The following is a 25,263-nucleotide window of genomic DNA, read 5'->3' as shown; positions in this document are numbered from 1 at the left end:
ATCATTCTGGAACAGACACACCACACAGTAAGAAAAAGGTGAAATTTTAAAATTCTGTTCCAAAAATGAAAGAAACGGGTTTTTTGGTCCCTTGTTCTATATATATATATATATATATATATGAATGACAACAATAATTCTATCATGTTTAAGTGTATTTACTGCTGATAACAAATAACAATGAAACAAAGCTGAATAAAAGCTTAACAATTTCATTATTTTCCTACAATGCACTACTAAAAAGGAAAATGGCCATAACAATAAAGCATGTATTTTGAAAAAAAAAAAAATCACATTGAAGATTAAATTATCTAACTATTTATCCAATTAGGATTATCTTTCATGGAACAGGAAATAAAGTAAATGTGATCAAACAATATAAATAGCCTTTTTTTTATCTTGTTGACAAGATAGACTTAATCATTTAGATTTTTTTCCCATGAACTTGATACAGCTTCATAGCAGACTCAGAGCACAAATGTCACACAGGAAGCTTTTGCTTCTGCAGTTTTAGAAGCCTGTTTCCTCAGTATGTCTCAGTATATCTCACATAGGTAAAAATCACTTTTCTCAGGAGCGATATATCTATACAATCAGAAGAAACTGAGAGCATATTAAATCTAAATAGCTTTGTGGGTGAATACCTAACCGTCTCACCTGCTGTTTCTAAGAGCAGCTTTTTTGTTGTTTTTTTCTCTTCCATTTCACTTCCATTTCAGGCACTATTTTGCCATTACTGTACCACTGTCTTGGAAGGAGCTGTTAACTCATTCAAACCTGACTCCAGAAAATACTAGTTGCATGCACTGAGAGTAAGATTAAGTCGTTTAACTTTTGTTACATAACTACAACTCAGCAGTTGCAACTAAGCACTTTTAAGGTGCAATTTATCTGACCTGCTTTTGCCATCTACTTCAGAATGAGATGGATCACCCCTACGATTGCCTGCTTGTGTCTGTTGAATCTAAGGTGACTAACTCAGATGCAAATGTCTACATTTGTTCCAATGAATCCCACAGTCCAGATTTAATCCAGGTGACAGACTCATAGTTATAACACAACTGACTGTCCAACATGAAACGCTGAATCTTTGCTAATAATTCGCTTAATTTACTACCTGGAGTTCAGATCATAACATCCAATTCATTTTCTTGTTTAGCAAATTTAGCAATCATAATTAAAGGCTAGGGAAGCAGATTCAGAGAAATCATATCCTCAGTTGACAGACTAAGATTATACTTTACCTATGAAATTCAAGACTTTTTCTCCCATGCTATCATGAAGTCAAGCAAAATTCTAAAATAAAGTTTAGTAACCTGACTATAACCAAATGATCTGCTTCTGACATTCTGTGCATTCCCAAAGCACAGTTTTATGAAAGTATTCCTTTAGCTTGAAATATTATGTGCTCAACAGCACATTTGTCCTTAAGGCTGTATAATCATGCCTTTGCTAGCGCCTAGACAACATTTTTCATCCACAGATCTCAAAGAAGTTTACAAAAGTAGATACGTAGCACTGACAAGCTTTTGTCTTAATGTCCCATGATGTCAAAGTTACAGGTACAGTCTTGTCTTTAAAAGAATTGTTACATAGCATACAATAAACACTGGAATATTGCAAATAATATTTATGGTCTGAAGTTATTGTTTATCTTATTTTCATTTTTGCAAGTGAATATTTTTAGAAAGAGAGCACGTTCATCCACCTAGGAATACATGCATTCAGTTTACACTAAAGGAAAAATACATATTAATAAAAGCACTAAAGTAAAAAAAAAAACAACAGTGTTTAATCTGTTAAACAATACAAAAATTCTTATGAATTAGTGATACTGTCATTGAACTGGAGAGAGTTTGAGAACAAGCTTGCTCTGGCTTTTTCACCCTATGATTTGGAATCTGCTCACAGTACTGCCAGCTTAACCAAAAAGGATTAACTCTCATATCCAACTGAGAACACAGATAATTCTCAGTAATTGGTAAAAAATGAAGATGAATGGGGCTGAGAGATAAGGAGCAATTAGCTCATCAGCAGTTACAGCTGTGCACTCAATCCGGATCCATCTCTTGAGTCTCGGCCCCTTTTAAAGAACCCAAGCAGAATAAGCACAGGACACCCCTTCCCAAAAAATTGCTGTACCTGCCCATCATTCCCCTCTCTCTTCCATTTTATTATGCTATACAAAGACACCTGTCATAGCATTCTGTGTAAATTACTACCTCTCCCAGGACCTGTATCTACAGCCAATTTTCTTTTTACAGTTAAAAAAAAAAAAAAAAGGAAAAAAAAAAGGGGAGGGGGGAAGGAAAAAAAAAAGAGAGAGAAAAAAAAAAAAAGAAAAGGAAAAAAACCTACCAACAAAACCCGGAAACCAAATGACTACTGTAGACACTCTTAAGTTCCCTGTCAATCGTTTCATTATAGCAGCATCATCTGTTTGAAAATATAAGCAATTCCCTCATCTAATTATAGGGAGGATTTGAGGTTCATTAACATTGCCAAGGCAGAGAATCAGATGTGCAACTGCAGAGCTGTGCTCAGTGGCCTGCATTCTCTGTTTCCTTTTATTTGCTTTTTCAAGGTCTCCAAGACTTTTTCCTGAAACCATAAAAGTAATTCTTTCCTTCAAAATAGACACGTGTGTTTAGAAAAAGGAAATGACTGCATTTTGTACTGTTCTATTATTGGGCAAGGTCACTGGAGAAAAATAATTTCACCTAAATCATCTTATCTCTGATTCTGGATGAAAAAAAAAAAGAATAATAGTATGCAAGCAACCGTTACTTCTGAACAACAGCTCACAGGAAACCTTGCATTTGTCTCATCATTTTAAATATTGCAAGGTAATGCGGATGAATAGGAAACCTAACATGCCAAGAAAACCTCTTAATTTTCAACACATTTTGTGGTTGTTTATGGATTAACGTGCTAGCCAAGTGTAAAATGTTGCCTTGTATTTCCTAACTGTGTTTAGAAACTGAGAACACCAAAGTCTTCATGATTGCTTCACTTCCTTGAAGAAATAATAGCATTTTTTTTTGTATGAATGTAGTTTAAACAATGACATTTTCTTGGGACATCTGTTTTGAGATCACATTTTGAATAGATATGAACTCACTTCCTGCTAAGCAAGTAATTTACTATTGTTGATAGTTGTTTACAAGTTTTATGAGTCAGATTTTAGCAAGTGGCAAAGGTCTTTACAAAACCTTTGAGTATTCCCTAAAGTCTATGCATAGTGCTTTCATTATATAAAATGTTCGGGAAGCAAAAGTATAGGGACTGTTCTTCACTTCCTACCAAGTTATAGATAGCAAAGCCTAGCTCACAGAAATAGCTTTAAACATATTTATTTTTAAAGGCTTCTATCTTTTGCTGCTGCAGGTTAATGAAGTTTGATAGGAGGGCAGTAAGTATGTAAGCAGCAAGGAAATAATTGAGGTTCTTTACCTATCCGTACCTTCGGAGCATTACATGGTAAATATACAACTGATCCTAATATCATCCTAAGATGTGACCAAAAAAAAGCAGAACCTCTTCAATGAAATTTCAAGTTTGACCTTGTCACTCTCCTTCTTTTATTTCTGCAATTAAATTAAAAAAAAATAAATAAACAACACACAGTATAATCTATTTTTTGGTTGCTGCCAAATGAAATTCATTTTTTTTTTAAACAAAACCTCAATAATTTATCTATCCTGCATGTTGTATGTAGAATTGCCACTAAAAAGAACCCGGGACATTTTTCCTTCTTATCTGCAATGTAGCTCGTATCAGCCAAGCTGTCACAAGACAGTACTTGATATAAACAAGAGATTGCAAAGACATCTCAGTAATCAATATTAGGATGGCTACAGTATGGAAGCCCCAACCACTGCATATCATTTGTCTCAGCATCTATTTCTATGACCAAATGAAGCATTAATTCAAATCATAAATCTATGGTGATTTAAATCTGGGAATGAGCACCTGCCTGCTTTAATGATTTATTTTGTACATTTCAGTAAGCAGGAGATTTGTCCATATGAACTGACAGGTCACCTTCAGATGCCAGTAGCAGACTGTTTATCACCATGCAGACTAGCATCTCATCTTAGCAAGTAAATATTAAACTAAAAGAATCCAATTGATTGTGGATGGGGGAGAAAGGCGTTGCAGCCATATATTTTACTCAGTGTGCTAATACCTCACTCTGCTTCCTCTGTAATTTTTTTTTTTTCCTTTTTTGCCTGTCTTCTACAATGATAATTCTGGTGGGAGGATGCAAGCTCAAGGTTACCATGCAAAACTGAGGGATATAAAATAATTACTTATTAGTATCACTGGCTTCCTTTAACTCCCTTCACTCAGTAACCTTTTGGACCAAGTTAATAAATTTGTGTAGTGCTCCATATAATTATACAATGTTCATCTACAAAAATGACTTCTGTAAGTCACATTAAGCATCTGATTAAAAATAAAAAGCAAGACAATTCAGATGTAAACCTAACAATTCAACTCAAGAGCCCATATTTCATTTCTCTTCTCTTACATAGGTGCTGAAACAGACTAAGAACACAGCATAGTGAATCCATGTGCACTAATATGCCATAATGCCTGTTACATATGGGCTAAGATTTATCGATTAAGCTTTTAGCCAGGTTGGTTTGTTTGTTCCTTTTCAGTTTGGTTAGGCACATAGTACAATTTAAAATATAAACCAATATTAAGTTATTTTATTTTGTTTTATCCTTCCTCTTGTCAACATTCAGCATGGTATCATTTCAAATCTATGCCTAACAAGCCATAATTTAAACATTAATGATATATGGACTTGATAATATTTATTTGAAAAGACATAAATAAACATCTGAAAAAAAAATGTGGGGTGGGGGAGAAAGCACACACCTACTACAAAGCAACACTTTTGAAATAGGAGTTCTTGTCAAGATAATACAAGATGCTAATTTTCAAAAAATGCAATAATAAATAGAGACTTAACTCTTAATGAACCTAATAACACCCAGTATTAGTAGTACTAGGAATCAGTTCTCTGATTCCATAGGCATAACAACCCTGGACACTAGATAGGGCTTACTAGAAAAGAAATAAATAAATGCAAACTATTTCTGAGAAAACCTCTGTAGGAAGACTATAGTTCAAGACTGGATACACAAACAAGCACATTGAATTTCCAGAGCCATTCCTCATGGAATGGAGACCACTGGAATGCTTATTCACTCTATTCAGAAGAGCCATTTTTTTTTTTCTGAACAAAATTAACTCAATTCTTCATTTAGTTAAATCAGGAAATTAACTGAAGTTAACAAGTAAGTTAAAGGGCTGAGAGGAAATTTTGACAATGACAATAAGTAATCTTGCTTTGCTGACTTTGCCCTACTAAAATAGCTAGAATGTATTTTCTTAAATGGGGAAAATGATTAAGCTGTGTAAGAGCAGATCAGCAATCTAAATTATGCCTCAAACAAAAATTTCAAAATAGATTTTTTTTTCTTTTTTATTCAGAGGAAATTCAGATATTCCTTCCATTCACTCTCTTACAAACACTTCACGTCAGGCTGAGAGAGTTGGGGCTGTTCAGCCTGGAGAAGAGGAGGCTCCGGGGAGACCTGATAGCGGTCTTCCAGTACCTCAAGGGGGCCTACAGGAAAGATGGGGAGAAGCTGTTCAGTAGGGCCTGTTGTGATAGAACAAGGGGTAATGGGTTTAAATTAGAAGGAGGTAGGTTTAGATTAGATATTAGAAAAAAATTTTTTACAATGAGAGTTGTAGAGCACTGGAACAGGTTGCCCAGAGAGGTGGTGGATGCCCCATCCCTGGAATCGTTCAAGGCCAGGCTGGATGAGGCTCTGAGCAACCTGATCTAGTCAGGGATGTCCCTGCTTCTTGCAGGGGGGTTGGACTAGATGACCGTTGAAGGTCCCTTCCAACTCTAACTATTCTATGATTCTATGATTTACATGTTGATTATTTGTTAACCTTTCCATTTCCATGGATGTACAAGTTGTTTGTCACTAGAACTGCCAAGCAGAATACCAGTTCCATAGTCCAATATTTGAACATTTTATTTCACATAATGCTTTCAACCAAGTCTAATTTAGCTTCTAGTTCTAGTACAGACTCTTTATCCAGACAGTTTGTATTTACATTTTTAAAAATCTTTCTCCTTACTTCACTTTTCTTCCAATGTATTAGGGGCCACCTGGTCCTTCCAGTTCATTTGTACCTATCTCCTCCTCCCAGATTTCGAAGACACCTACTCTCTACTTGCTCTTGTCTTGTCTCCAAAAGGACAATCTTTCCACCAATATTCTACTGACTGCATGTGTTGGCATCTGAGTACTAACACAACTGCATTAAGACTATTTTACTTGTCATCGCAAAGGCTTTTTTAAAAGTCTTTATTTAAAAGGAAAACCAAAAAAATCTGTTTCTCTCCTTATGCAGTAAAGCATACATATTGTTATCTAAAACAGTATGTGTCTAGGTGAATCAGTTCTTTGAACTGCTATTCACATTATTTCTAAATAACAGCCTACCGATGCCTACTGAACTGTACAGAAACACTGTTCACAAACACATATTTATTTATGTTAAGGCTAGTATATAACTCTCTAAGACTCATTTCAAAGGTATTTAGGAGAAGAAAAACTAAAAAAAAAAAAATAAAAATGAAGAGCTAATATAAAAACAAACAAAAAAATCCCTATCTTAAGCCATTTTATTCCAATATACACCAATCTTGCCTGCAGTCTTCTGAACGTACCTCTTTGTCATTGAATTTCTGTTGCTGAGTTAATACTGTCTCAACATGATAAAAGGAGCCAATACAATGAAATGGCATAACAAAACATTTACAGCAGACACACACAGATGATTAAAGATTTAATCAACAACAACAAAAAGTTACTCTAGCTTTGAAGTATGCTTTAGCAAAACAAATCGTCCAAACAAATGAATAAAGTATACTGAAACAATTCTTTTTTTTTTTGAGAAAGAACAAGAGTTGCTGATGGCTGCTTAAGAAATGGAAAAACCTGTTAACTACATTTTAAGAATGTGTTTATTAAAATAAAATACGATAGGAACTGCAGAGCATGGCAATAATTTATTGTGTATGTATGTTTTCCTTTTGTCACAGGGCACATGAAAGTGTGAAATATTTTGCTTTCAAGCTTGTGTTCTGAATTACCTAAAGTCGATACCCAGCACACTGAGCAGGAGACATTGTTAAATTTCACTCTGACACCATCATCTGTCACCCCACCTGTACTTTGAAAAATGAACTCTAAGCAATCAAACCACTTTCTTTCATGGAAAATATTAACTGGAGTCTGCAAAAGTAACCTGCAAAGGAAAGAATGTTTTTGTAATAGTAACAACAATGCTGAATGCTGGTGTAAAGGTCAGATACAAAATAAAACTGAGATCAGTAAGAAAAGGAAAACAAATATGCAACTTTTTACACCAAATCAAGGAGTTCAGAAGGAAGTCCAGAAGGATCACCATTTTAATAACACAGCAGAACATTACAAATGTATAATAATGGTGTGATGTAGACTTACCGACACTTGAATTCAGATCTCCATTTTCAGAGTCTGCTCCATGCTGGTTATTATTTGCATGATAGTTGGACATAGCTTCCAATTTAATTTTTTTCACTTTCATTGCTTCTGCTATGGCGGCATTGGTGGCAGCTGCTGCTGCTGCAGCTGCTGCTGTCAGGCCTGCAAAGAAGTATGAACAAAATTTAATACACATTATTCTATGATTCTTCATTACTGTAGGGACGAAGACTGTTATTCTTCCTTCATGCTTGCTGTGTAATGAACAGAGAACATTGCAGAATATTATTCCTCTTGTTTGATTTGAAATATATCAACTTCATCAAGTAAAATGTTTTACATTCTATTTGCATAGTTACTCCTATATATCCACCTAAATCTTAAACTTGGTATCCAGTAATTGTAGTCATAATACAATCACAATTAACTGCCGATACAAATACGTGCCTTCAGAAATCTAACTTAGCTTTGAAATAGCATCTTAAGTGTCTGGCTATGAAAAAGTGAGCATGTACATAACTGAACTTAGCAAAAAAAAAAAAAAAAACCAACCTTTAGATCTCAAGTGTTTGCCATGTTAAAGAAAACAAACCAACAAAAAAAACCAGGTCTATAATTTCTGAGTTACAGATGAAATAACTCACACAGTTATTCCTCATTTCAAACATAACACAAGGAGATGTGGTCATTCTAAAAAGTGTTTTTAGAAGAAAGGATAGTAATGCTGAACATTGGTAAAATATTTGTTTTGCTTTCCCCAAACTTCAGGGCATTAAGGCATTTATCGACGAGAAGAGGAATTATTAAATCTATTTAATCCCAATCCAAAAGACATCTTCAGGCAATCCAGATGCTCTTCCCAGCAAACCAAATTTCTGCCATCCAGCCATTTATAAGAATATTCTACAAAAATAAGAAGTTATCTTTGTCAAAATTTTTTAGAGAAATGGTCCAATAATGCTTTCAAAACTCAAAATTAGATACAGCCTTTACTCAATGTCAAAAGGTTTTGCCCTCTTCCCTGAGGCAGGATAATTTTCCTGTGGTCCCCACTCAGATCCCTTTGCCCCAGCCTGGGTGGTAGTGGAGAGAAGTCGGCGTCGAAACTTCACAAGAGCTGCCTACAATTAATCCAGAGGGCAGAGATGGAAATTAAAGAGAATTAAAGTATAAGAAAACAAAGGGAAGGTATTAAACCAACTATGCAATCTCAAGCCTCAGCTTGTGATGCCAAAAGAGGACAACAGACCCTCAGTCTTTGAATCAAGATTCTTCCCCTGACTGTGGAGAAGGCTTAAAAAAATTCAGTGTAATTAGCTTAAAGGTGTCTGCTTGTCTGATTTTTCAGCTACTCTGAGAAGTGTGAAGTGTCTTATGGATCTCAAGAGGAATTAACTGCACAACTTACTATTCTAGTGGGCCCGGGCTGCTGCCCAGCAGAGGAGGAGTGCAATTTAGCAGCACAGACCAAATAAGCAAATAATCCCAGGCCGCTGAGGTAAATATTGCTACCAAGGGCCTCTTGTTGTCTCCTTTGCCTCCTTACATGGAAAAAAATGAGTTCACTCTTGCCATGTTTTTGGCCAGCGATAGGGAGGGTCAGAAAGCAAAACCCAGCGGGGCGAAGGCAGAAGGTGAATGGACATCAGGAATCTCTTCCATCCTGGGGAAAGCAATGAGGTGGCATAAGAGGTGCCCTTGAATATACTGTGGCTTGACTCAAGGTTGCTTTCTTTTATTTCTTTGCATGACCACATAAAGATTAGCAAACAATTCGAGCCTCTCGACTCTCCTCACAGAATGACTTCTAACACCTCCAAGTGCAACAAGAATTACCAAGTATGTGATAATTACATTCTGCATAGGCTGATCAATATTATTTAGAAAACTGCTACTTCAGATAGAAGAAGATGTACCAAAAGCCAGAACACAAATCAGAAGCTGGATAAATATGAGGGTTTAATTTTATTCTAGCTTCTGCTACTATTATAAATTGTGCATGTTCTGATCTTAAGAAGGTATTGACAATAACATGGATTGCTTCCAATGATATTTTTACCTTAGAGGAAGGATATGAAGTTATACATTATATAAATTTGGTTACAGTCCCTAAATTAGGCTGCAGAAAAAAAGGGATGGTGCACCTCTGAACTTTACTTTGCATCCTGTGTTCATTAAGCAATACAATAACCTATACTTCCTTATTTTTTTAATATACATCACTGACAAGCTAAAACTAGTATCTTTAAAGAACAATCCTTTGGAGGAATATTCAGATACAATACATTCAATGAATACAACGGCAAGCCTCAAACTTTCAGCTGTGCACTTTTAGACCAGTAGTTTTTAAGCACTTCCAAGTATTGGAGTAAATACCATATTAAATAGACACCAGGCATTGGGCTCGTGAGCCCACCTGTAAATATTACATCTTACTTGAGGTAATAACCCAGTTGCAGAACTGCTAAAATACAAACTCTCTTTCGCCACAAAATTTGCAAAACAATGTATTTCAGTGCTTCCCCCCAAAGTAGGCTGCAATGCTTCTCTCTAAAGGAAACCATAATCTTCAGAGAGGGACTGGGAACCTCAGTGATACAGATTGCTTAGTTCTGTAGTACAATTTTCGCAAGATAATGCTTGTGATAATAAATGAGAATTTTAAAAAGCAGGAATTAAACTACTAATTTCATTCCTTCTCTCATACAACCACATAAGTGATTGAAATGATAACTCTGCTATGTAGCAATTAATTTAAACCATAGGAATCTGAAATGCATGTCTCATTTAAGCACCAGTGTTAAGTGAGGGGGGAATGTGAGTAAGGAATAATCCTTGGAATTATATCTTAATGCGGTTTCTCACAGCAAGTCCAACCTATAGCACAGTTTCTGCTTTTCTGTTCCTCTTCCCTATCACTTGACTGTCACGATACTGCAAGCAAATGGCAAGGAAGGTGCCGAGCCAGCTACTAGAGCACTACAATTACTGGTGCACTGCGGTATGATACAAAACAAAACTTTCTGTCTAGCACACGGCTCAACTTACCTCGCTAGCAAAGGCAGTCAAATAAATTCTAAACAGAAGAGGTTAACAAGCTGCTATGTGTATTTTAAAATCCTAAATTTTAAAATTCAGGTATCAGTATAGACTTGGGTAAATAATTGGGATTTTTTTTTTAATTGTTAGTTTGAAAAAGTCTTTTGATCCAAACATTATTTAATGTCACTTTACTCTTACAAGTAGCCAAGGAATTTCTGATGTGCACACTTTTCATTACAAAAATTTTATCTGCAAAAATAAGATAACCAGAAGTCATCTATAAAGGCAACTGAAAGAGAAGAAAAAATAAGGATCACGCCAAACAGCCACTTAGATATTTTTTATTCTTTACAAATATTTATTTGAACAGTTAAAAGAGTATCCAGGCCAAAATATTCAATGGATTAAAGTCAATAGTAGTTGTCATTAATATTCTGGAATTGATAAGTTGTTTATGTCTGGCATTCTTCCTGCTGATTATGCAGTGAGACAGGCAGCTTTATAAATATCTCATCACTCCATCGTCACACAAATTTCATCGACAGTGCTCATGCACAGCTATTAGCAATATGAATCTAACCATTACAAGAGGAAAGAAAATCGAACATGTGGCATTAATACGCAGTCCTGGTTCCTAACCATCTGATAGGCAGATGGTGTAAAGCGGATTCTCCAGCTGAAATGAAGGGGCACATCATTTAAAACCTTGTTTGCATTCTAACTGATATCAGTGCCATATTGATATACATGATACATCATGGCAGTATTTGAACAATCTAGTTTGTTTCAGTCATAAATGTTTACAGCCTTGTTTTTTATCTTCAGAAGCATGTTCTGAAGAGCGTATTTTTAATTTATGAAACCTATTGTTTACTTCTGTTGAACCAGAAGATTAGCAAAGAGCAGGAATATTAAATTACCACAACCACAGCAGTATAACTAAGATGGATGAATAAAGTATGTTTTTTCAATAAAAGATGTTAGTAAAGGAATTAAAAAATTAGCCTAGACATTTTATGCATTAAATACATTTATTCATTTAAACCTTACAGCTTTTTTCCCATGTGACATACTTAGAACTTTAATGCTTCATAAAGCTATTCATTTAAATCTCTTACTGCATGCAATTAATCTTGTCCAACAATTTAATTCAAAAAGCAAAACATCACAAAGTAAAGTTCAATTCAGCCATCATGCTTCTGAAGTAATCTCCGTATTGCTGACAGTTCCTATAGACTCATCAGCAAAAGTCTGTTCAAGGTGTCTTGTAGGAGCCACATGAATTTGAATTACAGCTCAATTGAAAGCTCTCCAAGCCTTAGTAGGAACTCAGGAACAAGAAGCAGAACACCAAAACAAAGCGTGAACGATCCTTTCCTACAAAGACCTTCTCTCTTCTGTCACTAGATTACTTTGGCCTGTTGGGTGTGTTTGTAGCTGTTAATTATGTTAATAAAGTTGCAGCCTGCTGCCTCTGCCAAATATAATCATAAGCTTTCTCCTGCCAAGTTCTAGTCTAATTTACACCCATGCAACTCTGCTGAAGTCAAAATTTCGTGGGTGAGAATGAGACCAGAAGTATGGCCAGTATGTGTGGTCTCTAATGCTGAAAAATGAGTGAATGAAATGGAAAACAATGACAAAAAAAAACACATACCATCTTCAGAAAACAATTCTGTTTTAAAAGCAAAATGCCCGAGAGAGCTGTCATATATCATGACAGACTTTCAAAATGTGTACGAATTACTGGTGGGCACTAAATCACATCCAGGGTTTCTGCCTTCCAACAAATACTACTCCCTGACATAAGAGAGAGCTCTTACAGCTTTCAGTTTTGATGGCATGATTGGCTTACAACCCATCATGCCAGTGAAGGAAAAAAGGAAGAGAACTATGAGTGTAACTTTTTCAGCCTCAAATATGTCTCAAAATACACATTCTTGAACTTTATGCCTAAACTTGGTCCTGGGACAATTTAGAAAGTTATTTAAGTAATTGATCTTAATTCACTTTTAACTTCCTTCACATAACTATTCCTAATAGTAATTATAAATCCTAATAGTTATTTCAATAAATAATTAATAACTTTTTAAATATAACTACTGCTTTCCTTTACATACTCCATATAAATATATGTATGTACATTAAAAATCTAATAATATTTATACATATTTTCACAACATCCTTCTTTAGGATTTTTAAAACATTTGCAAGATACCTTACTTTTGCATTTACAGAACAAACAGAAAACCAAAACCAACTATCAGCAGTGTGTTACATTAAATTTCATTTACTTCCTGGAAAGTTCATTCTACAGGAAAGCTTTATTCATTGTGTAGGAGGAGGTCCAAATCTCATTTAAATTCTGAAAGAACTCCTTTCATTATTTCAAATTAATGCTTAATCTTTTTTTTTTTTCTTATAGTTTATTTCAGCGGTACTGACTTTAAAATAATTCATGTCTTTTCTTGACTTAATTCCAGATTCCATACTGAAGTTCTTACTTGAGAAAAATTCTTACTAAAATCTGAAAAACTCTGCCTGAGAAAGAAAGGCAGGGGTTACCTCCTACGACTTGACCCCGATCACTCTAGATTATTGCACTGGTTTCACGGGTTTCAGAAGTTCAGGTATAAGTTTTTAGTAGCTTATTACGCTATTTCAAATGAAACAGGATCCTAACCTCAGCCTCTGATCTAATGGGTGTTTTATATAGTGTGATACATAAAACAAGAAGGGGAAAGCAATCTGCAGGAGGACAGAGGTCTGATTACATATACTGGATTGCAGAAAGGAGAACTTCAGACTACATTGTAATGTTCCACTAAAGTATACTGAGTTTCGTCAGTACCATTCTTTACATATAAGGTAGGCTGAAATCTCACAGTTACCCAGAAGCCTTATTTCCATTAGGCCACCTGGCTTGATCCAACACAATAGTACTGGTATACCCTAAAAATTTCATTACCATTAATGTTAATTTCATTAACAGTACGGTATACTCTAAAAATTTCATTATTTTTAGGATAACCAATAAATTCTCATTTGGCCCTTCTACTGCATTTTCCCGCTTAACTTGCATGGTTTAGCATAAACTGCTCATCCAGATAAGTTTTAAACATCTTTAAAAGGGCTATTATTAAAGGAGTCATGTAAATAAAAGCAAAATAACTTATTTCATTTTGAATATTGTTAAAGAAGAAATACTTAGAAAAATTCAGCCATGTGATTTGGTTTAGACGGGTGCAACTAAAATTAAACTGCCAGTCTTGCACTGGGAGGAAACCAGTGTACGTGAGGCTCAAGCCATCTGTTGTTCATCAGACTAATCAGACTTTTTTCCTGTAACTACTCCTAAATTGCAATATGAATTTTGAGGTCTGAGTATTGCATTTAAAATAAACAAGCAAAGAGCTAAATTTCCACAGCAATCTTCAAATCTAAAAATCTTTTTTACTTACATGTGTCCCCTCAATTAACAACACAGTTGCAGAAACAAAACATTGACCTCAAAATAAGTAGTGTCCTCTTGATTTTTTTTTTTTTTTTTTTTTAAAGTTGATAAAACTTAATCTTAACATTGTATTTGTTGAATGAGAACTACTGGTAGGTTAAATGAGGTTGCAAAAAAAATGTGTAAATGTAATTATTTTCTCACTAATATTTACCATTTATGGAACTGATGGACTTAAATTCTATAAAGTTATTCTTTATTGTGGATTTATTCCTTTGTTCTGAAAAGTAAAAAGTGAGAACATAAAGTGTATTTCAAATACCACAACAAATTACTAACTGTTGTAGCTTAATGGGGTTTTGTAGTCTGCAAATTTATTATTGGCTTGATGCGACTGTGACAGAATTAAACAATATATACTGCATAACTGTCTCACTGTATCGTACTTTTCAGCAACAGTTTAAGATCGTACTAGAATGCATACACCATCACTACAATACAGTTAAGAGAGAACATTCTTTCTTAAACAACAGTCATCTTTTCAAAAGCAATAGATTCTCAGTTCTCATTCAGTGTGTTGCATTATTCATTTCATGTGCAACCTCATGCTGGACCATAAATTGTTACTTTATCTAATCAAAGGCGACTTAACTCCACAGAAGGTCAAAGGTTTAATTTTGTGAAGTATTATCTTACGCTATGAGTTTAACGGAAAAATAGAAGAAGAAAAACAGCCAAGAAACTGGTAATAAATGAACCTTTATTGCCTCGGGCACTGGCCTAGTTAATAAACTTTCATTGAAGGTTTCTTTCAACTGTTATGGACAATGAGGTAAAAAAATCTTAAATTACAGCCATGTGTGACTTTTAAAGCAGGCATTCTTTTTTTATCTCAACCTCCCCAGCTTAGGAAAAAGACAAAGAGATTGTCTTCAATTTCTTAACCAAAAATGCATGCTTCTAAACAGATGAAAAAGTGCAGACCAAGCCTTTTTAAAAGCAAAGGTCAGCTTTGAACAATATAAAAAAAAAAACTTTTCCTTAAGTGTCGAATTTTGATCCACAATCTCTTTAAGCAAACAGCATGCAATTCCAAAAAAAAAAAGTATGTGGGAAGGGAAAAAAAAAAAAAAAATATATATATATATATAAACAATATATTACGCTAACAATGATGCTTGGTTCCTAACAGACTTTCTGTTTTACATTTGCATTGCTAGAGTGCAATAATGGCTCCTGTTTAATAGAATGACTTATTATGGGAACAACTTCCCTGCACTTTTTGCAAACAGAAGTTCCTTTCTTCTTTTTGTGTGTATTATCTCGTGTTCTCACAACACTATTCTCGCTGTTATGAGAAATTAAAAAAGGTTTAACATAATGACAGTTACTGGTAGTTATTAGCGTTCTGTGAATTTTCTTGATTTAACATTCTTAGATTTGTTTAACTACAATGTCTTTTGTTGATATATTCTTTGAGTCTAATTTAGAGAAATGTATTTCAGTTTAAGTTATACAGTCAAAAACAATAAGAAAATCAGTACCATTTAATAAAAACTTAGCCTTTAACTTTAGTCTAATTTATAACTCAATGGACACAATTAATTAATTGCAACACTGCTACAATTCAAAACAATACTGAAAGGACGTGTTCATGCCTGTAATGGCAGTAATGTAGCTAAATACTCATAATCTTTCAACCAGCAGGAGCTTTTGTAGTTTTTTTTTTTATAAACCTAATCCGCAGCTTGACACAGATCCTGGGGTAATGGCACACAATTCTTTGATTAAACTAATATCTAAACACCGTCAAGGCAGCCTGACAGCCCGGCAGACGTACATCTCCCTACAACTTCCAAGCTCAGTCCTGCAAACAGAAATGCCAATTTTTTCCAATAGAGCCACTGTAGTCCACTGTATAAGTATTTGTGGCATCAGAATAAGTTCAGACCAAAATGAGATTTTAGCTGTGGACCACACTGGTGCAGTTTTAGCTTTGATAGCCTGGTGGGATGGATGTTCCCACAGAGGGACTTTTTCTCTGCACTGGGTCCATGCACTGAAGAAACAGCCCAGCGACATCTACTCAATGTGGGATCAAAGCCTTTGTGGCCTTTGTGGCTTTCGTCTCAAAGCAACATTTTTGCCTAAAGAAAGCAGTGGGTAAGAATAGTCAGCTATAGATTTATTTCAAGCTCCTGCCTCCACCAAGAAATGAAGACAGTATTATTCCTACTCATGAAAAGAGAAAGAAAGGAATGCAGGATGTTAGCTGCAAACAATTGCCTTCCCTAACTGAGATGAAATATTATCATAGTTTCTCATTAGTGTATCTTCTGTAGACTTTTAAAATATTAACAACTACTTCAAGATATTTTAAAGAAAGATTTCATAAGATTATTCATTAACAGCATAAGAATATGCTACATGTATAAATAAAACTTAAAATATTTTTAAAGAACTCTTTTGACTCTGTTTTATCGCATTCAGCTTTAAAGTAGATACTGTTTCCCACCCCCTCAAAAAAAAAAAACTCAGAAACCTTTATATTACAATATATACTGACAAATCCTATAATATTCTACTGCCTGCCTCTCCGTATTAACAGTATGCAAAGCAAGTTGCACCAAGCACTATGACAGCAGTCATTATAATGCTGAAAAAAAAATCCCAGAAATCTACTGCTTATTTCAAGGCAGATATACCATCGTTTCAACAATGGGTAAGAGAATTTTTACTTTTCAAAAAGGTAAAGAATTCACCTGTAAGGGTCAGGAGAGTCTTCTCTCTTCCTCCATCCCTCTATTGACTTGAAGTGTTGTAACTTCAAGAGCTGTACTGTGGCTTTGGGCCTCTTTTTTTTTCTTCTTTTTTTTTTTCTTTCTTTTTTTAAGTTTTGTCAGATCCATTATACGTTACGCTGCGCCAGAGGCAAGGCATGGGGCTAAACGTACTATTACAGCACAGTGATAGCAGAGTATTGCACTGTGATGTAGAACTGTGATACCGTACAAAGCAGCTGTGATAATAACTTACGGAGAACACTCTGTAGTCCTGCTTTCACAGGAAAAGGCAGAGAAGTCTTGCAGACAGCCCTCTTTCACCTATATGCTCTACTTGTTGCACTGGGTAACAGGACACTAAATTCCACAGACAGCACCCTGAGTGCTGACCAAGGCACCAGACAAATCACGCTCTGGTGGCCTCTTGTATTTGAAGGCACCCATATCTCTTTCCAACACAAAACGTGGCACCACAGTGGGATGATGTGCACTTGTGTCTCATCCCAGCACTCAGTCAAACCACTGCCAAATTACCGCCCCAAATCAAGGGAGTATTCTCAAGCCCACACTGTTATCACAGAGTGACATTTCTGAATACTTTTCTTTTGTACCTCAGAACTGCCTGGTACTCAAAAAAAAGTAAACTTTTAAAGACTGTTAATAATGTTAAAGGGGAAAAGATAGAATTCATAATGCACACATAATTATTGTATTTGGTTATAATATGAAAACAAACAGGCAGTAAATTTTCTACAGTCCCTACCATCTCAATCTAATTGCAGTCTATATTATAAAAAAACTGCTGTCATTTGGAAATTCAGATTTACACACCTGATCACACGTGCTTCCAAAAGGCATAATCTTTGAAGCCAAGAGCTGACTGGTACCATTGTCTACCTCATTATCGACAAATATTCAAAGCTCATCAAATATGCAAGCATAAAGGGGTCCTAAGATTGTCTTTGGCAGAACCCCAAGAAATCCTCATGATATCATGTGTAAATTAGACATTGTATGTACATTGCTAACAACACTTTGTAGAAGCCAAAATTTTATGTCACCATGCTCAAGTTGGCAGCATCAATCAATAGACAAAATATGACGATAACAGCATTTCACAAGTTCCCCATTTGTACGGAGAACTAGATTATAATTTGCAGCAGATAATTTAATTAGTCTTTCCTTCAGCCATTAATGAACAGGCTAGCCAAAGATTAAGATTTTCATAAATCGACCTGTTACTGGAAATACTTTTTTCCACTTTGTCAACATTGTCACAGGTCTGGGATGGGACATGTGTTTTATAATTTCTCATTCCTCTGGATTATGACTTTCCCTTCTTATCATTTCTAAATTCCAAGCCTTAAACTTCTCTGACATTCAGATTCGCAGGACGGACTGCACATTTAGCACAAAGTGAGTAGTAAAAATAATTGACAAAAATTTAATTAGTGTCTAGATAATAACTCACTTGTTTATCCCAACCATGAGTAATCTGACTTCAGTCAACTGTAAGATGCCACCTCAGTACTTAGCAATGAGAGTATCAACACTGGACATGAAGCACATGGAGAGAATGTCTTTAATTTTTCAAATAAAAATATGTGTGGTCTGTTTCTGATAAGTAGCATATGTGCATTTCTTTGATATTTTCTAGACATTGCTAGTCTTCGATGCTGTAACTTCTAGACTAAAATTTTCCATGATAATTAATTGGAAAATGGAACACGATCATTGGTATTACTTTAAGCTAGAAATCACAACAACACGCACTTTCTAATGATTGACTACTAATGTTGATTTGAAGTCACTTTGGAAGTTACACAGTTAGATAGTAACATTTCAAGTCTAAACTGTTGATTATAATTTACAGTATCTGTCGTTGCGCAGTCCAAAGAGCTTGGTGGCCACTTTCTAAAATGAAGTGAAGAACAGATGAGCTTTGAAACATGCCATGTCGACTGCTAACATACAGAACTTGCAGGTTTTTTGGCATGCATAAGTTTCAGAGGAAACAAGGGGAAACGACTGGGTCTGTTGCAATTCCTTACACTGAATTGCTTAGTTTCTTTAAAATTTAATTCTTAATCACCAATTAACACGTTAAAACACATGCTCAGTTTTGGAAATACAGGAATTACTTTTTTAAAGGATGTAGACCTATTGTTGAACTTAATTTTGTGATACACTTACAGCCCATAAAATTAAGGAATTTTTGCTGTCAGTTTATCAAGTTTATTTGACATTTATCACATTCTCTTTGTTTATTCTGTTCTTTAAATAGATGTATCAGTCACATGCTATATTTCTTTGCCAAGTGTGAAAAGGAGTAGTTCCTCCATCTATCAAAACATATTTTCAACGGCAGTAACAGGCCACAAGACAACTGTGTTTTATCTAAGCTGTATGCTAACCAATGGGTGGTATACAGTGAGGTTTCACATAAAAAGGCAGATGAATCAACATGATTCTGCATCCTTCCAGCAACAGTATTTAATAAAGGTGTCATATCATCTATGGAGACATTCATATATGCACAATGTAGTATCGTGATCAAATCTGAAGAGTGTACATTCATTTGTATTTACATTTTTCTCTCTTTGCTGTTGACACCCTGCCCTTCTCAACGACTGAAAACACATTTCAAAAGTGACACTACGGTGTTTCAATTGACCACATTTTTTGAGGAAAAAAAAAAAGTATATACAAGTAGGTTCTTTCAATTCTCACGTTTGTTGTAAGAAAGCTTACATTGCAGGAAAACTGAATTAAAATTTAGTGAAATGTTCTACTTCTGGTGGAAGCTGCTACCATTCAAGCATAAGTGATCGATATTCCTCTTATGAAAGAGTATGAAATACAAAATGAGTTCTAAAATGGCTTCAGCACATGGAAAAAAGATTGCCTCCTACGATGTCAATGATACATAGGAATTCTGGATGGACTCATGCTTCCAGTCTCCAAAATGAACAGCTTGCTGACATTTCTACACCAAACTAACAGAATGTCAGCAAACCAATTCTATCCCAGGCTGCATCAAAAGAAGCATTATCAGCAGGTCGAGGGAGGTGATTCTGCCCCTCTGCTCCGCTGTGGTGAGACCCCACCTCGAGCACTGCACCCAGCTCTGGAGTCCGCAACATAAGAAGGATGTGGACCTGTTGGAGTGAGTCCAGAGGAGGCCCCAAAGATGACCAGAGGGCTGGAACACCTCTCCTAATAGGACAGGCTGAGAGATTTGGGACTGTTCAGCCTGGAGAAGAGGAGGCTCCAGGGAGACCTTATAGCAGCCTTTTAGTAGTTAAAGGGGGCTTATAAGAAAGTTCAAGAGAAACTTTTTACCAAGGCCTGTAGTGACTGGACAAGGAGCAACTGTTTCAAACTGAAAGAGGGTAGATTTAGATTGGCTATAAGGAAGAATTTTTTACAATGAGGCTGGTGAGACATTGGAACAGGCTGCCCAGAAAAGCCGTGGATGTCCATCACTGGAGACAAGTGTTCAAGGTCAGGTCGGATGGGGCTTAGACCAATTTAGTGGAAGATGTCCCTGACCATGGCAGGGAGGACGGACTAGATGGAGATGGACTAGACCTTTAAAGGTCCCTTTCAACCCAAAGCATTCTATGATTCTATGAAATATCAATAGGATCAAATATTTCTTGCATCCAACTGCAGCATCACCTCACCTCAATCTTATTCTTCTAGCAAAGAGATACTTTAACCGAGGTTTTTGTTTCACACTACCATATAAACACCAAAAACCTAAACTTTAGTCCAATTCAAAGGTCCTACCTTTGTGCTCTCTCTCCCCAAATCAGTCCTTCACTAGCATTGTTTCACACAAGTGTTAACAGAAGCAGCAATACCGGCAGAATGTCATAGTGCAAAACATTTTATCATGTATTTATTTTGCTCATCCTATGTGTTCATACAAAAAGCCTAGATGCAAAATTACGGAATGTGTTTTTTTCTAGCAGTAGGATTTGGCTTTTTGACAGATTCTATAAACAGTTATTTTGGCAACTTTAGAGATGCCCCTAGGTCAGTCACTTGGTTAGACAGCTGATGGCCTGTCTGATTCTCCTGTCTGCCATTTTGATATGATTTATCTTCAGTAAGTTGTAAATTAAATCCAAACAGATCATTACCCCACACCTACAAGACCTTTGCTTAACCACATCTGTCCTTCCACAGAAATCCTTAGTGGGTAGCAAGAAGAATCTGAAAAGACACGCTGAAATAAAATCTCTTAATGATATCTGAATTAACTTTGAAGTAATTCATCCTTTTAGCTAAAAATATGATTGTTCTAACAAAAGAACAGAAGAAGAAATTAGAGGCTCTTGAATTTTAATACTGGTATTACCAAAAAGTATCGGATATGTCATCTACATTTTAATTTTATTCCCATCTATACCTATTCAATGGAGATAATACTGCCCTACCTTACAGAAGGATTATTAATATCAATCAGCCAAGACTTGTACAAAGCTATAAAAATAAAGTGTCAAGCATGTATTAATATTATCAGCCCTAGTTCTAAATCTATAAAGTCAAACAAAGTCCATAAAATGCAAACTGAACTTACCTAAAAAGTGAGGGCAGTGGTTCAGTGTAAAGTGTACATGGGTTAAAACCCACAAAGGAACTATGAAAGTGAAACATTGCTTTCAAATTTACCATCCGCCTTAAAAGGTCACAAACCATTTTTGAACCCAAGAGGCATTGACAAAGAATAGGAAATAAACATTTAGGATTTTCATTAGTTTAGCTGGAGCTTTTTTCTTAAAACCATCAATTTAACAGATACAAGATTTTTTATTAATTTTAATTCAAGTTAGTATGTAGTCAATTGAAATTCTGAAGCAGGGAGGGAATAAGATCAAGGGTTTAGCAATCTTCCAAAAAAGATCAAAACACCTCTCAATTTGTGATGATTCATTAAAAAAAAAATCTTAATTCCCTGAAAGCTACTTAGGGCTTTATTAAAAAAAAATAAATTTTTTAAAACACTCATCCTTCTGTTACTATTATCTGAGCTAGTTAAATGTGAAATGAACTCTTTCTAAATCACTGACAATCACAAGAGGGAATATAATGATACTACCTTATGTTTGTAAAATGTGACTAGTTATTTTTTTTCTTGACTGTAAAGGAAGTTGTATTCTGAAAAACAGGATATTAAGAATTAAAAAAAAAATACACTTCTAATCTAATTGTACCATAAAGCCATCAGATATTTTTTAAAAATGGCCTGAAAAGAAAGAGGAACAATATGATTATCTAATAATCTTGCCATCCTTTACAGCCAGGAAAAACAGGTGTATATTTGAGAACTATTACAGTAGGTTACCTGTTCAAGGCTACAGTAGGAAAACACATCATTCTTTATTTCTACATTAATTCTGAGTTAAGAATATATTTTATAAAAGTACATTCTCAACTTTGCTTCGAGTCCAAAATTAAGTGAACACACACAGAAAAAGGAGAAAATTAATGTTTGTTTTAAACAGAGAAGTATTAACGTTGGGGAAAATTCTCATGCAAACGTCCATCTAGCATGAGTTACTGCATTAAAGCTTTCAATATGTGAACAACAGCCTCTTGAACTGTTGCTGTGTTCTTCCAGATTGATTAGTTCAGTCAATCCTGGCACAGACTTTGTTCCTCTAAAATATCTTTATGGATAATATCTGACAGCTATAGAAACTCTCTAATTAAGTTTAAGTCACAGCTGTGCATTTTTATTTCTTTATTTGTTCGAATGAATTGTTCCAAGCAGGTCAAGTACTGTAGACCACACAGTAACACCCAAAGAATACCTTCTTTGAAATACTACTGCCTAATTGAAATACGCAGGTATCTCCATTTGCTGAGAGCTTCATCAGGAGCCAAACATAGGCTTTAGGGCTGGATCAGCACTCCCTTAAAGCAGAGGTTTTTCAATATAGAATTACTTGTATTACAAATTGTTAAAATATGGCTACAAGAAGTAATTAAAAATTCAATATATTAGTTGTCATTTTCAGGGTATCATCTGTAGATATATTTTGGAACCTTGACCAAATATTTATCATTAAACAGCACACACTGTCCTCAACAGCCCCAAAGAAGAAAGAAATTAGGATTAATTTTGCAGGTCACAGTTAGCAAATACAGGCACTTCTGCTGGGGTAAGTGAGGGGTGAAGTCATGAAGTATAACTGCAATGCTCTAATTCCTAAAACACAAAATGTATGTACCTAATCTGGTAAACGTAAGGTCCATGGGGTTTTTTTTTGTTTCATTTATTTCTTTTTAAAATAATATACTGTCCATCTACGTGTCTATAATGTGTGGTGTTTTTTTTAATAATATAATATGCATCTTGCAGTTCCAGTGTATGCCATTGCTATTGTATGATCTCTGGACTGATTGCACCCCTATCATATGCATTTGGAAGTAGTATCTTCTTTCTTTTTGATGTTGTTATTATTTGCCCCTTCAGTCTTCCTACGCATTCTTATCATCAAATAAGATGAACACTGGAAAAAATATAAAATAATAATCATGCAATAACATTTCTAAAATGTATTTTGGTAAGATCAGTGTATTTTTACCAGTATTCAAACTTTATTTTCAGCAGCTTTGCAGTTTCAAAGCTAACTGCTTTGAGGATGTTTGACTTTTCTACTGAATTATATTAAAAAAGAAAATTTTACCACATAAACTAATCCTGTTAATAAGTATTTATCTTGTGTATTTATGTTTAGTTACATGTTACGCTCCTGTGTAGCTCTAGAAATTAATATAAAGCCGATGTAGTAGAGAGAGATATTTGAATTTGTAGTTCAGAAGCTGCTGACATTAGGCATTAGACCATAAGAATAAGCACTTAACATTCAAATTTAAATATAATATTGTGTATTACAAGAAGATCTATAGAGTCATAATGTCTGAATATATTAGGAATGATGATAATACTTCTATTGATTTCAGTCTGTTAAAATAATGAAACCAGATTACACAAATCAATTCTTGGAATACAACACAAAAGCATAAATTATTTCCTTTACACTTTCAAAATAGGCTTTTCAAGTGAGATTGACTGTAACTATTTTAGACTGTAACTGAAAACAAGTGTTAATTTTCTCAACCTCACCTAAAAAAGGCTTATAGTAGTCTTTCTGTTATCTTACAGTTGTCAAGCTTAACAGTCTTTTAACCATCTTACAAACAGCTTTCTCTATATGATCAATTATTTAAGCCTCTGGCTCTTACATCATTACATCTGCAAGGAGAGGAGGTGTTTCCATAGGAGGATCTACCATTAAAGACAATTAGAGAGCGGCCCGTTTCCTTTCGCAGAGGGAGGACACTCACAAAATGCTGTAAAACATTCAAGAACTGAACGTTTCTGGTAATGTCTTCACAGTTATATATAACTAAATATTTCATAACTTCTCCAAGTCTAACAAAAAAATAAACCATTGGCTTTTCAGGCTGTCAGGCATCGTGCTTTTCTTTGCAGAAAGAGAAAAGTGCTCTTCTGAATATTTTAAATTATTTCTACTCCAAATGGGAATCAGACTATAGGCTTGAAATTACACTGCTATAAAAATATTTTTAAAATTACGTTTGTCCAGTATCACTGTTACAGTCACTAAAAGAAATAAAAAAAATACGGTATTTTTGAGAATGTATGTTACAAAATGAGTAGCAATCCAGAACACGGAATGTAATCAAATCTGCAAAGCACAAAGCATGTATTCAAACCTGAAGTGTGAAGCAAAGACAGATTTGCATTGTGAATGCAATAAAAACTGTAAATCAGATCTTTAAAAGCAGAAGACAACGGTCTGAGCTAAGGGCTGCAGGCATCACATCCTAACCAGGTGTGCAGAACACTCCAGATTTCCATCCTGGCATAGCAAGTTAAAGATCTGCAATGGAGATGCACACTCCACTGTTGTTACCAGGAGGTAATTATACAACAGTATTTCTAATGATGGAGTCCCAACGCAATGCTTCTTCTCTTCCCAGTGGAAAATATCTTTTGAAGCAAAGAGTGGCTGTGGGATTCAAGAGGAGGGAAAACACATACCATAAAATATAATTAAAAATTGTGGAGGCTGCCTATGACAAGAATAACCATAAAAAACAGATACAAACCAGCTGGCTGTTAACAACTCCTGAGTTATAAAAATCTTAAACCTGCTGTAAAGCACTCAATTCGATTTACATAACCACAGAGCTGACATTCCTTTTAGGCTCCTCTGCTGGGGATTATTTTGACATGTTTTAAGGCAGCATAAAAAGCAACTGTGAAAGGAAGACATGTATCATCTTACATAAAAATTCATTCTTGCCTTAAGATTGGACTTACACGCTTTAATCCCAGCATCTTTACTGAAACTGGAAAATATCTTCAATGGCT

General features: G+C 35.1%; 1 protein-coding gene across 4 annotated transcripts in view; it reads right to left on the bottom strand.

Moving 5' to 3' along the window:
* DACH1 (dachshund family transcription factor 1) overlaps positions 1–25,263 on the bottom strand; it is a 365,740-nt gene that overhangs the window by 170,965 nt on the left and 169,512 nt on the right. For all 4 annotated transcript variants that reach the window (XM_086771789.1, XM_086771787.1, XM_086771790.1 and 1 more), the window contains exon 3: positions 7,569–7,730. In XM_086771789.1, coding sequence (XP_086627915.1) covers positions 7,569–7,730 — 162 coding nt within the window. The remainder of the gene's footprint in view (positions 1–7,568; positions 7,731–25,263) is intronic.

Source organism: Chlamydotis macqueenii, chromosome 1, assembly GCF_036417535.1.
Source record: "Chlamydotis macqueenii isolate bChlMac1 chromosome 1, bChlMac1.mat, whole genome shotgun sequence".
Lineage (NCBI taxonomy): Eukaryota > Metazoa > Chordata > Aves > Otidiformes > Otididae > Chlamydotis > Chlamydotis macqueenii.
Note: the sequence above shows the minus strand (reverse complement) of the source record. Positions and strands in the feature narration are given on the sequence as shown.